A 14,687-nucleotide genomic window follows, 5' to 3' on the forward strand; every position below is an offset into this window, starting at 1 on the left:
TTTTAAAAAACAGGCCGCGGGTCCATGGAATCCATGCAACTCAGAAAAAGCCAGTCTGCTGAGGAATCCACAGGTTGGATTCATAGAAATCTGAACTCATTTGACTCCATTGCAGATTTCCCTGACATAGAATCATAGAGTCATAGAATAGTAGGGTTGGAAGGGGCCTACAAGGCCATCGAGTCCAACCCCCTGCTCAATGCAGGAATCCAAGTCAGAGCATCCCTGACAAATGGCTGTCCAGCCTCGTCTTGAAGGCCTCCAGTGTGGGAGAGCCCACCACCTCCCCAGGTAATTGGTTCCATTGCCGTATTGCTCTGACACTCAGGAAGTTTTTCCTGATGTTCAGTCGGAATCTGGCTTCCTGTAACTTGAGCCCATTATTCCGTGTCCTGCACTCTGGGATGATCAAGAAGAGATCCTGGCCTTCTTCTCTGTGACAACCTTTCAAGTACTTGAAGAGTGCTATCATATCTCCCCTCAGTCTTCTCTTCTCAAGGCTAAACATGCCCAGTTCTTTCAGTCTCTCTTCATAGGGCTTTGTTTCCAGTCCCCTGATCATCTTTGTTGCCCTCCTTTGAACCCTCTCCAGCTTGTCTGCATCCTTCTTAAAGTGTGGTGCCCAGAACTGGACACAGTACTCCAGATGAGGCCTAACCAGTGCTGAGTAGAGGGGAACTAGTACTTCCCGGGATTTGGAAGCGATGCTTCTATGAATGCAGCCCAAAATAGCATTTGCCTTTTTTGCAGCCACATCACATTGTTGGCTCATATTCAGCTTGTGATCGACAACAATTCCAAGATCCTTCTCGCTCGTAGTGTGGTTGAGCCACGTATCCCCCATCTTGTAACTGTGCATTTGGTTTCTTTTTCCTAGGTGCAGAACTTGGCATTTGTCCCTATTAAATGCCATTCTGTTGTTTTCTGCCCAGCACTCCAGTCTATCCAGATCACTTTGAATTTTGTTTCTGTCTTCCAAAGTATAAGCTATCCCTCCCAATTTTGTGTCATCTGCAAATTTGATCAGCATTCCCTGCACCTCCTCCTCCAAGTCATTAATAAAAATGTTGAAGAGCACTGGGCCCAGGACTGAGCCCTGCGGTACCCCACTCGTTACCTCTCCCCAGCTTGAGAAGGTCCCATTGATAAGCACTCTTTGAGTCCGATTCTGTAGCCAACTGTGGATCCACCAGATCGTTGTTTCATCCAGCCCACTTCGAGCTAGTTTGCTCATCAGGATATCATGGGGCACTTTGTCGAAAGCTTTGCTGAAGTCGAGGTATATGATGTCTACAGCATTCCCACGGTCTACAAGGGAGGTGACTTGATCAAAAAATGAGATCAGAAATGACATCCCTAATTGGTACGGACCAATGCCAGCATGCTGCCACAAAGTATCATTTTAGGGTAAGTTAGTGACAATTTATTTGCTGCGAGTGTCATGGGCTTTGACAATGTTGGCAATCATCCCTTCCCACACACATACTGATCCTTTAAGCAGACTAGAGGGCCACCTGCAATGCAAGATCTCAAGGGATAAGCCATGGCTCTAGCACCTCTCTCCACCTGTCTCTTAAAGACATCAATAAACCTACAAGCCAGATCCTGGTCGCAACTATATATCAAATCTATCACATCAAAATGATCACATTACTTGGGGCCAAGTTCCCAAAATATCATTACTATTGTTACTTATCAATTAACCACATGTAAACACTGGATCAGCCATCAGAGCAAGAAAGATAGGAGTTAAAACATTTCTATACTGCCCTTCAAATTCCATGGCAGTACCACTATCAGTGTGGTATGACTTCCTGGAGACCGTAATGATCTTAAAATTAAAACGTCACCTTGCACATTAACACGTTAATTTGCTGCAAAGCTTTGAGGTTACATTAAGACAAGTAAATGTCAAACTAAAATCACAGGTATCCTTTTAAAGCCTCTTGTATTTCTTCTTCTATGTAACTGACCCCTAGAGCTGCTACATATTTGTTAGCGTCTGTCAAAAATGTCTTCCACTGAACTGATCTGCTGCATTTGTTCCTCGCAATACAAAAGGATTTATTTAACGCCACTTGATTCCAAGCAGCTCTTTGTTAAGTCTGTACAGCTGTCCCCTGCAGCCACCTGCCTCCTCTGTCACATTCATCAAACCATCAGGTCTCCAAGACGCTGCAGTTTAATCTCATTACATGCTAACCAGAACTTTAAAAAGAACCTTTGGAGGAAGGCTAAGCTTACTCTCATATACCACAGAAACAACTGGCAGGCAAAGTAACCTTCTGGTACAGGAAGCTTGGTTACCAAGTGCAAGTGAGTGGCTAAGGACACTCTCTTTTTCTTTTTTCCTAGAAGCACTCCTGTATCTTTAACAGCTGCATAACAGGCATAAATTCAGCAGGTAAAGCTTTTCTCATCACTGCACTGAAGGGCTAGTGCACTGAACCAATGTTTTATATATTATATATATATGCGTCTGACAGCACAATCCTAGGCATGTCTACTCAGAAGTAAGTCCCATTGAGTTCAATGGAACTTACTCCCATGTAAGTGTGTATAGGATTGCAGCCTAAAAAGGTGCTCCTGACTAACTGGGTGGCAGGTTATATATATACACATACATACATACATACACACATATATATAACTACTTATACAGTATGCAGGTTTCAAGCACCATCTTAAAAGAGGCATTCTCCCTTCTCTGACGTACAGAAGGAAAACCTCTTCTGAAATGACGCCTGCTCTGACACATCTGTGCATCTTTTAAAAACATGGACTTATAGTTCTAGCTCCAGAAATATTGTTTTTACCCCTATACAAATTTAATCAATACATTAAATCAGATTTCCCCAATCTGGTGCCTTCTTGATGTGTTGGACTACAACTCCCATCATCCTTAGTGTCTTCGGTAAGAGAAGTGCATTATAAAGACCTAAAGGAGAGGGCCTGCTCTCCGGAGAGATATTCTCCTGGCACCAATGTTGTAACTTAGGCGCCAGGTTAAAATGGTTTTATTTGGCCAAGATTTTAGCTGCTTTTTAACATTATTTATGGTTTCAGCAGGTTGATGAGCTGTTCCTTTCTCCCTCTCAGTTTTATTGTTTGATTGTGTTTTAATGTTGTTGTATTATTTTACTTTGCACACTACCTTGGAACCCAATTTCATTGGTGAAGGATGGCTCAGAATTACAAAAACACAATATTACTTCACTTAGTTCAAAATATGGCAAGCCAGCCCTGCTGTGTTTGGGGGCCCACCTGCTCATTCTGCTAAGTGGAGCCTTGACTTCAGCCCCAAAGTCCTTCCTTGACAGCATGACTAATCTCTCCAATGGGCATGGAATTAAAAAATGGTCATGTGAATTCACCCACAATCAAAACAACAGAAGGACCCTGGAAGTCTCAGTGTGCCAAAACTGGATGAGAAATGGATTGGCACGGTTAGTCCCTTCCTGCCCCCATGCTGGTTGGGGGCTGCTGGGAGTTGTAATCTAACACATCTGGAGGGCATGAGGTTAGGGAAGGCTGGCACAGATGCTTGCTCTTTTCTACCTGTAGATTCTACCCATCCGCTGGTCCATTTTCTTATTGTGTCTCCTTTGAATTACAGTCAGGGCCAGAAATATTGGAACAAGGATAACTGTTTTGGCAGTTGGCCTCTGTACACCACCGCATTGAAGTTGAAAGGAAACACACCCAGATGGGAGCAGTCAGGACTTTCAGCTGTAATTCAAGGGGTTTGACAAAAGTGGGGCACTAACCATGCAGGAAGTACAGCCAGTGGCATACACCCCCCCCATCCTTGGTGGCTCATAAGTAATGGAACAAATGGCTGACAAGCAGCTGCATGGCCAGGTGTGGCCTGTTTCCTGGGTACCCCATGACGAATCAACCAGATAAAAGGCCTGGAGGTGGTTCTGAGTGTTACATTTGCATTTGGTAGCTGTTCACTGGAATTCCCAACCTGAGGTCCAAAGAGGTGTCCATGCGAGTGAAGGAGGCCTTCATTAGGCTGAGGAAACAAACCCATCAGAGAGATAGCAAAAACAGTGGGAGTGGCCAACACAACAGTTTGGAACATCCTGAAAAAGAAGGAATTGACTGGCAAGCTCAGCAACAGCAAAAGGCCTGGAAAACCACAGAAGACAACTAAAGTGGATGACCGCAGAATTCTGCTCATGGTGAAGAGGAACCCTTTCACAACATCTAGCCAGGTCAAGAATGCTCTTGAGGAGGTAGGCATGTCATTGTCAACATCTACAGTCAAGAGACGGCTTTATGAATGTAAATACAGAGGCTTCACAACAAGGTGCAAACCACTGGTAACACTCAAGAACCAAAAGGCCAGATTAGCCTTTGCCAGCAAACACCTAAAAAAGCCTGCCCAGTTTTGGAATAAGATTCTTTGTACTGATGAGACCAAGATTAACTTGTACCAGAATGATGGGAAGAGAAAAGTATGGAGAAGGAAAGGAACAGCTCATGATCTAAATCATACCACATCATCTGTCAAACATGGTGGAGGCAGTGTTATAGCATGGGCATGTATGGCTGCCAATGGAACCGGGTCACTGGTGTTTATTGATGACCTGACTGTTGAGAAAAGCAGCAGGATGAATTCTGAAGTGTATAGGGCTATACTTTCTGCTCAGCTTCAGCCAAATGCTGCCAAACTGATAGGACGCCGCTTCATATTGCAGATGGATAATGACCCAAAACATACAACAAAAGCTACCCAAGAGTTCCTCAAGGCAAGGATGTTCTTCAGTGGCCAAGTCAGTCACCTGATCTCAACCCAATAGAGCATGCTTTCTACTTACTGAAGGCAAGACTGAAGGCAGAAAGACCCACAAACAAGCAGCAGCTGAAGGCAGCTGCAGTAAAGGCCTGGCAAAGCATCTCGAGGGAGGAAACTCAGCATTTGGCCATGTCCATGTGTTCCAGACTTCAGGCAGTCATTGACTGCAAAGGATTTTCATCCAGGTATTAAAGGCGAGCCTTAAGTTTGAAATGATGTTGGTTTGTTCCATTACTTCTGAGCCACCAACGATTGGGGGGGGGGGTGTATGCCGCTGGCTGTCCTTCCTGAATGGGTAGTGCTCCACTTTTGTAAGACCCCTTGAATTGCAGCTGAAAGTCCTGACTTCGCTCCCATCTGGGTGTGTTTCCTTTCAACTTCAATGTGGTGGTGTACAGAGGCCAACTGCCAAAACAGTTACCCTTGTTCCAATATTTCTGGCCCTAACTATTATCATGCTCTTTCCCTTGGTCTTCCCTACTGCCATCTTAACATTTCTGGCATTCAGCCATCCACACTATTCTTTTTCTCAAGAAAAAGATGACCTCAGCTATTTCTTTCTTTCCTTGGTTACCTTTTCCATTTCACATTCAATTATTTGTTTTTTCCCCCAATGCACTCATTCTCCAGCACCTGCTTCTTTTCCCGTCTTTAATTTTGGTATAATTACCTCAGTCTTTGCATTTTCTGTTACTTCTATTTCTTCTTCTATGTCATGCATTTGGGCTTTTTCCCCTTCTTATTGCTCTTTATTTATGAATTATAATGCCACTTGATATTCGGTGAATTAATTCTCTTCACCTGCTTCAAAAATATCTGATGGCTTATTCATTTCAGCTCACCTATGACTGCATTCACCTCCTCCAGCTTTTAATTATTTTGTACTTTGATATTATTGTTTATATTTGCTTGAAAATGTATTTGCCGCACTCAGTCACAGAATTTTACAGGGGGAAGGGTCCAGATGTCATCTTCCACTTGTAACCCTCCCATGTTTTCCTACCATTTCTTCCTTCCTTTTTCTTGCCACAGAAAATGGGCTGACAAAATTCTCCCACCACCCGCCCCTGTTCTGGGGTCTGTATGTCGGGGGCACAGGAGACCTGTGGATCCAGAGCACACCGCCAGCACCTCTGGCAGCCACTTTTTTGTGCTCTCCACCATCAAAGTTCCCACATCAGGAAAGCTCCAGCTTCAGACCTTTCCACAGCCTCATGGCTGCCCTTAGGGATGTCAGAGACATCCACAGCAGAATCTAATGAGTTTGGATTTCTGTGAATCCGACCCGCAGATTCTGCAGCGGACTGCCTTTTCCTGAGTTGTGTAGATTCTGCAGACTTGAGGACCATTTTTTAAACTTTCTGGAATTTTGCGCAAATTTAGTAATTAAAAAACATGTAAAATTTAAAAAAACACCAGCCAAAAATTCCTATTTCCCCCATAGGCTAAAGCATGAAAATACAAATTTGGGGTAGATTTCTGTATTTAGGGGAAGATTTGCGCATTTGGTGGAATTTGTGCATTTCCATGAGTGCAAATTTATGCAAAAGTGGATTTGTGCAAATTTGAGAACTTGGAAAAAAATCTGATTCCCTCAATGAGTGTCTGATGGAATAAAAGACACCTGACAACCTGCAAAATGCAGACAGAATGGATTTTACACAATCCACACATCCCTAGCTGTCCTCCAAGGACAGAACTCTCTCCACCCTCAGAAGGGGAGATCTGAAAGATCCTATTGCCCCTGGGACAGCCTCTCAGGGACCCTAGGATTACAGTCTCAATTTATTAATTTATTTAAATTTTTAAAAGTTTTATCTGCCAACTTTACAGGTAAAATCCCTTTGTTCTCATTGCTGAATGGATTTTTAAATGACATATCAGGATACATAATCCTCCCTTATTGTTTTCAACAATATTTTATGTTCTAGAATGAAAGTTGTCATGTGCATTTGGCAAAAAAGCAGGATGCAATATTTCAAAAGCAAATACATAAATAAGGAAATCCATGGGGGATGGGATCAGATGTCATATGACTGGTGCCAGTTCAGGGTTAATGCGTGTACATACTGGTGAAAAAATTAAAACTGGGCATTTTTCTTATCTCCTGTGTTTAAGAGAGGGCTTCTTTGGGCAAAAGAAGCAGACAGAATTTGCCAGGAAGCTGACGAGATCCCAACGGAAACCTCCAATGAAGCAACCTATATAATATCCAGTTGCTCTCTTTCCTGAGTGCCTGATATCCACACAGCAGTGGGAGAGGTTCTGTTAAGCACTCAAGAGCTGCTCCCTCAGCCAATGCTTGCAGTGAATTGCCTCCTCCACCTACCATATAACAACATTTCAAGAAGCATCTAGCAGTAAGGGAGTACTGTAAAACCTAATTCGACAAAGAAAGAGATTACAGCAATGATCTTTCACTTGTAAAAGATGACAATGCAAGCTGACAAGCGGCCTGATGAAAATGACACCTCACCAATCTGCTTGGCGCTCGGGAAGTTCCCAGTTATTTATTTTTTTTTAAATACATGAACTGAATACTGCTGCTTGAGCTTGAGCTCCAGATACAGGCAGTGGTGAGGCTTGTCACAGTGCACAAAAGTTACTATGGGCTGTATCTTATTTCTGTCAAAGGAAAGGAACTCAGGAAGCTCAGTCGTGATCTTGATGTTCAGAAAGGAAGGAAAGTGCTAATATCTTGCTGAATCCAATCAGGCTTGTACATTGCCACTGGTCTGGTCACCTGTGGTAAGTAACAATCCTCTTTAGATGATTAGTTGGAGAAGCTTTTGTAAGTTAGAAGAGAGATGGATTTTTCAAAAACTAAGGGTAGACAGGATGAAGAAGAAGAAGAAGAAGAAGAAGATTTATATCCCTCTCTTCCTCCATGGAGTTCAAGGAAGGGTACTTGTTTCTATCCCTATCCATTTTACCCTACAACAACCCTGTAAGGTAGGTTATACTGAAAGACAGTAACTGACCCAAAGTCACCCTCAATATTTTGTGGCTGAAACTTTTGTTTTTACTACCCTGAATAATTCGATGTCGCTTGGAATGTGGGTAATGAAGTCATTGTTTAATTTTAGTTTTGTTTGTGTATGTGTGTTTTTGTCTTTGCTGTTGCTTTTAGCTCGTTGTAAATGTGTTTTAATGAATATCATTTTTATGCTTCTTTTATTTTGTAAGCTGCTTTGAGCAACTCCTTTTGGCAGAGGAAAAGCAGGGTAATAAATTGTTCAGTAACAATTATGAAATTGTGAATTTTCCCTTGCATTCCCCACTTTACTTTAATAAGAACCCCTTTATACTTCTGAAAACTCCATTAACAGTGCAATCCTATGGGCAAGGAGCCAACCAATAGAAAGCCCTGATCTGAGAGGCTCTATTCCACCCAAAGCCTTGCTGGGCCATTGCCGACAGGGCAAGAGGAATGGCAAAGGCATTTTTTGCCTCTCCTCCAAAAAGGGAATTTCTGCTAAACGGGCCTCAGAGTCCATCTAATTTCCCCTCTATGCCAAGGGCATGACTGGGGGCTGGGATGGCTTAGCATCCCTTGGCTCCTTCCCCACTCCCTCCCATCTGAAAACCACTCTGAGGTCAGAGCTCTGACTAAGATCTTGGAGGTTTTTTTCTAGACAATCCTATAGGCCCTGGGATGCTGTTCTCTGTAACATCTATAAAGTTCCATTAGATGTGTTTCAAAGTGTATGGAAAAGGAATCTAGCTTCCATCCAACAATCTACTGCTCTGTTTTAACTTACCTTTGGCTGATGTTATTACACAGCATCCAAAAACAGTGGGTGATTCAATTACCACTTTCACTTTATAAGAAGGTCTGAACCAAGACTGTGTACACAAAAGGATACATCCCCAGGATAACTGCTTCAAGGCATTTGATAGGTAAAGATTCCCTGATCATTTCTCTTGCCGATTCCATTAGCCTAAGAAAGCACAAGAGGGAAAGGGAACAAGTCATTTATAAATCATTTAGGCCAAGAATGATTGTGTCTGAAGGTTGCTGTCATATCCTGTCCCACAGGGAAGCAAATCCATCTTTCCTACTTACACATGGATATTTATTTAGGCAGAAAACAAAGAGAAGACACTTTCTCATTGCTGTGCTCTGCTCTTGATCCACTATTGGGTGACTTCAGGTGTAATCGTAGGACTTTTTTCTGTCTAAACATACAACTCCCAGCGTTCCCCATTGTAGGACTTTTTTTCTGTCTAAACATGCAAAGGACTGCACCTACATTACTGTACAAATATCATCAAGGAGGGGAGGAGTCATCTTGTGCAACGGGGAGCCTGTTCACAGTTTCCTAATTACTTGTTGTAGCTAATATCTCCCATAGTCTCATACAAGCAAATTGAATTGTGAAATTGACTATATTGGCTTACCAGCAGTTTCTGGGTGTGTCAATTTCATCCCTAAACTTTTCTTTGGCTCTTTCCTTCCCCACACCCACTTTCGGGGGAGTGCATGAGATCTTCCTAAACAGCCCTTCTTTCACGTACTAAAAGAGAAAAGGGGTTTTTAAAAGTTCCAGTACCACTCTGGATATGATGATGGGGGAGACTGGACTCATCTACAGGAGCACAGCAACAGTCATACCAAAACATACACATTTAAATGCAGTAACTCAGACCACATTTCTGGCAGCTCCTTCTGGAATTGCCAGCATACCTCTTGGAAGTGCTGTGGAAAAAGTGGGCTGACCAGAGACTTGGGTGGGTCATAAAACATGATCATGTGTACTGTGCATAATTATACCTCCATAATACGGTCCCAAAGTGTCGACGTGTTATCTGATGAACCTTGGCTGCTTCCAAATGGATGGCTCCCTAGCACTAATCACCATAGCTCTTCCAGTGTGTGTTATAAATGGAATTATAATTGACTTAACGCACTGTCAGGGACACGGGGATATTGCCATGTTTCTGTGTGCTCATCCTGCTATGTTCCATCTACACAAGTGAGCATGGCATAGCTTCTGTGGGTGGAGAAGAGCAAGTTCCAATTCACCTGAGGGACTATTAAAAATTCCAGGTGATCCTTATTTTTTTTAAAAAAAAATCAATACCATTTAGCACTTATTTATTTTTTACATGCTTATTCATTCAAGGTGACCAGAAAGAGTTTTTAAAATCATTTTTAAAATTAGTGCTTTAAAATTAAAGCACTATAATACTCTTCCATTATTTAAAAAATATAGCTGAAGAAGCATTTTAACAGTAATGGAAAGATACACACACACACACACACACACTTATCATGTACTGAAAAATATTTATTTTACTATTGTATTATTATTTATTATTGCATGCTAAGGTGCTATGTTTTCTCAGTGCTGCTGTACGGAATGGAGGCCTGGACTATCACAGAAGCTGCCTATAAATGCCTGGAAGCAATTGAGCTGTGGTGCTACCGTCACATGCTTAGAATATCTTGGACACATTATGCAGAGAATGGGAAAGACCAAAGAAATTCAAAAATGTGTAAAAGAAAAGAAGCTATCATACTTCAGTCATATAATGCGGAATGAGAAATATCAGCTTTTACAATTCATAATGCAAGGCAAAGTGGAGGAAAAAAGAGGACCTGAAGGATGTAGGACATCATGGGTGCGGAATTTGAGACAGCGGACAGGAATGACATCTAGTTCTTTACTTCGAACAGCAGTAAATTAGTATATGTGGGCCAAAGTGATCACCAACGTCCAGTGAGGATATGGCACAGAAATAAGATTATTTATTTTATTATTTAATATCTTTAAGAAATATAGCTGAAAAAGCTTTCTGACATTAATTAAAAGCCTGATTAAAAAAATGATGTGGTGATAAAATGGCACCCGCCACAACGTTTATCGTAAAAGTGCGCTGAGCTATGATAGCTTCGCCTACCTGATACACCACAGCCCATATCAAAACCATGCATTTTAAAGATGGAAAATTAGTGCTAAGGCAAATGTGCAACTGGTGCCCTCCAGATGTGTTGGACTACGTCTCCCATAATCTTTGTCTTTGGCCATGTTGACTTGGGCTGATGGTAGTTGTAGTCCAAAACATCTGGAGGGCACCAGGTTGCCTACCCCTGTGCTAAGGGAATCCACACCTGTGGAGATGGTGCTACACTTCTGTCCTTCATAAAAAGTCAGACTTCCTGCAGTGAAAAAAAAAAAAGATGGAAGATGCTATGGGAAAACACAGGAGGACTACAGATGGATGATGCCATCACGTGGAACCCCAGTACAATGTGAGTGAACAAAGCATGTCAATTCCACCCTAGATATCCAGTGTGAGGAAGCACCTCTGGTTACTGAATTCAGGCTCCTTCACACAGCTGCTGGTAACTTAGGGCGCAATCCTATACATGTTTAGACATGGGTGGCTGGGGAATGCTGCGAGAGGTAGGGCTTTTTTCTTTCTAAACATGCCTAAGATTGTGCCCTTATTTCAGTGTTCTTCTATGTAGCTCCCCGGCAGGCTGTAAAGTACATCACTGCAGCAGGTGTTTTTTTCCTAGCCAAGGGAAGAGAGAGGATGGACAGAGAGGCTGTACTTAATGGGGCAGAGCAAAGTTAATTCATTGTGCCTGAATACAGTACAACTCAGGGATAGTGTATTGCTGATATCTCTGCTGACACTTGCATCAAGCTGTGTCGCAGTCTTTCCATCCTTTGAGCTTGAAACCTCTCCTGTATCTAGAGTACACAGTGCTTCCCCTTCTGCCCGTGGTTGTGTTCCCCAATGGAGATGTTGCTTGTGTTGGTTGAAAGTGTTCACTCCTCGTTCAGAAGGGAGGGTGGGGTGGGGTGGGGTGGGGTGGAGAAGTCTGGAGGCTGGGTTGTGTTGAAGGGGGAGAGTGCACAGTTAATTCACTGTGCCATAATGTAATACTCTGTACACAGCTGGAAATGCACAGGCTTAATGCAACTGTGGTTTTGTCTTTTTGCCAATGTAATTCTCTTTATTTTCTAGAGTTAAGGCTGTGTTCCCATGACCAGCAGCAAACTGTGACAGCTCCTCCTGAAACAGTTATTCAGGAGGGCAAGCGATACTTCTGTATTTCTTTAAATCAGCTTTCCACACCTGCAACAGATGTTTTGGACTTCAACCTCAGTCAGCCCTAGCCAGCATGGCCCATGGTCAGGAATAATGGATATTGTAGTCCAAAACATCTGGAGGGCGCCAGGTGCAGGAAGGCTGATTTGAAACATTTATACACACACACACACACACACACACACACACACTTTCTTCCAGAGAGCTCCAGGCAGCTAACAACAAGATAAAGCAAAAAAACTAATAGTTTAAAAGATCCCTTACAATATTGTTTTGTTTTTTATTGATTGTATGTAAGATACTCCAGGAAACGTTTGGGCTGAGGAGCAGGATAAACATGCTTTAAATAAATAATAACATATACAGAAATCAAAAGGGCAGCAGAAAATAACAGAATACAAAAGTAAAATTAATTAAAATCCAAAGACAGTTTTTAAAAATACACATATTCAGTAAGGGTGAAATCCTATGGATGTTTAGACAGAAAAAAGTAGGGATGTCAGAGAATTCCACCACAGATCTCGGTGAGGCCGAATGCCAGTGCATTCGGCCCCCCGAAATCTGTGGCGGAACGGCCTACCAACCCCCGCCCCCCCGCGGATGCCCCCCAGGACGAGACTTACCTGGGGCAGATGTTCCGGGTGGCGGCAGCTCCGGCGGCGGCTGGTCTTCCGACTGGCTGCCGCCGCCATTTGCAGTCTGGTCGTTTGGGGTTTTGTTTTTTTTTACACAGACGTGATAGGCTACGTAACGACTTACATAGCCTATCACATCCCGGTTAAAAAAAAAAAAAAACGGCGTACGCAAATGGCGGCGGCTATGGCCACCGCCATTTACGTTTCTTATTTTTCGCCGACTTAGTCTATGTAAATATTTACATAGACTATTACAGCGAAACAAAAAGGGACGCTAATAGCGCCCACTATGCTATTTGCGTTCCCCTTTATTTTCGCCGCAATAGTCTACGTAAATATTTACGTAGACTAAGACGGCGAAAAATAAGGAACGCAAATGGCGGCGGCCATAGCCGCCGCCATTTGCGTACGCCGTTTTGTTTTGTTTTGTTTACCCAGCAGCCACTGCAGCCAGAAATCCGGCTGCGGACGGCCCTGGCCTGGACGGCTGCTCCACGGAGCCACCACGGAGCAGAGCCAGCCGTCGAGGATTCCGGGAGGGGAGGACCAGATCGCCTCCCCGCTGTCGAGGATTCCGGGGGGAGGGACGGAACGCCTTCCCCCCCACCATGAACAGAGTCTGTGAAAAGGTAAGTCACTTTCATACATCCCTAGAAAAAAGTCCTACAACTCCCAGCATTTCCCAGCCAGGTGGCTGGGGAATGCTGGGAGCTGAAGGACTTCTTTCTGTATAAACGTCCATAGGATTGTGCACTAAGACAGCAATTCACAACCCGAATGCCTTCCTAAAAAGGAAGATTTTTACCAACCTGCCGAAGGCCATTGGAGAGAGATGAGATAGGCTTCTCTTGGAACAGAGTTCCAGAAGTTAGTTGCAGCCACTAAAAAGGCCCTCTTCCTACTCCCAGCTAAATTAATCTCTGGAGTTGTTGGGACATACAAGAGGCCTTCCAAGATGATCTCGATAAGCAGGCAGGCAGGCAGGCTCATACAGGAGAAGGTGGTGCCTCAGATATCCTGGTCCAGTCCACTTGAGGGTTTAAAGGTCATCACCAGCACTTTGAATTGTGCCCAGAAACAAACAGGAAGGCAGTGCAGCTGTTTCAACAGCGGGGCTACATGCTCCCTATATCACAACTCTCTATGTATACAGGCGGAAGAATGCATTCCACAGTTTTTCTTCATCGGCAGGATGATGTACATTGAAAGTCATGCAAGGACACCCCAGAGCTTCCCTCAGCTCTGCTTTCTTGATGGGAAGTATTAATTCCTGCCTTATGTCTTTCAGATGTCTCTTCAAAAGGGGGCGGGGGGTTCCTATGAAGCCTTTGGCACAGTGGAGGCCGGCGGCTCCGATGTCAATGGGGCGGTGCATCTGCTCTGGGTTTCAGTCAGAACTCTAAAGGAGCTATCCAAGGTACAGACCTTTAGAGTTCTGACTGAAACCCAGAGTGGATTCACTGCCCCACGGACATCACAGCCACCAGCCTCCACTGCTTTGGCATAACCCCCCTAAGTCTCATGATCTGTTGCAACGAAGCCTGTAACTAAACTTAAGTACGTGTAACTGGGACAAACGCATACTGCTTCCCTGTCTACCTCTGCCTCTGTTGTTTTCAGGGCCGCCCTTAGGGATGGGCGAGCTGAGTGGTTGCCCTGGGTGCCGAGCTGCTTCATTATGCCTAATGCAGAGGTGCGGAACCTCCTTCAGCACAAGGGCTGACTCCTTGGGGGCCGCATTCCAGTGCTGGGCGGGCCAAAGGCAAAAGAGGGCATGGCCAAAAAAGCAAAAATGCCAGCATACTGTAGCTTAGAGTTCTTAGTTCCAGTAACTAAGCATTTCAACCTTTTAGAAGTGTGGGAGGGGGAGAGAGAGAGACTGCAAAAGCCGGGAAATAACCAAACAAGCAGTGGTTGGAGGGAAAGGGTGGGGCTAGGGAAAGGTGGCACGCCTTCCCTGGACCCCACCAGGGCCAGATTTGCTCCACGGGCCTTTGGTTCTACACCCCTAATGGTAGGGCCAGGGGAGAGGAGGAGGAGCAACAGCAACAACAGGCTGAGGGGCTCTGGAAGGGCACCTGTGAGCCCTGCTCTATTAAAGTCTCATGAATAAACAACTCCATGCCAAACAGGACATTCTGGAGATGTTCCTTGCAGAAGTAGACACTGGCGGGTGGAGGGAG

At 44.0% G+C, this 14,687-nt stretch overlaps 1 protein-coding gene across 1 annotated transcript in view; it reads right to left on the bottom strand.

Annotated features, from left to right (window-relative positions):
* Positions 1 to 14,687, bottom strand: part of VASH2 (vasohibin 2) — a 60,870-nt gene that overhangs the window by 28,265 nt on the left and 17,918 nt on the right. Inside the window, exon 4 of the mRNA XM_084828826.1 lies at positions 8,671 to 8,745. Within this exon, the coding sequence (XP_084684952.1) occupies positions 8,671 to 8,745 (75 nt within the window). The remainder of the gene's footprint in view (positions 1 to 8,670; positions 8,746 to 14,687) is intronic.

The sequence above is a fragment of the Heloderma suspectum genome, chromosome 1 (genome assembly GCF_057233095.1).
Source record: "Heloderma suspectum isolate Gila_16-S chromosome 1, 16-S_ref, whole genome shotgun sequence".
Taxonomy (NCBI): domain Eukaryota; kingdom Metazoa; phylum Chordata; class Lepidosauria; order Squamata; family Helodermatidae; genus Heloderma; species Heloderma suspectum.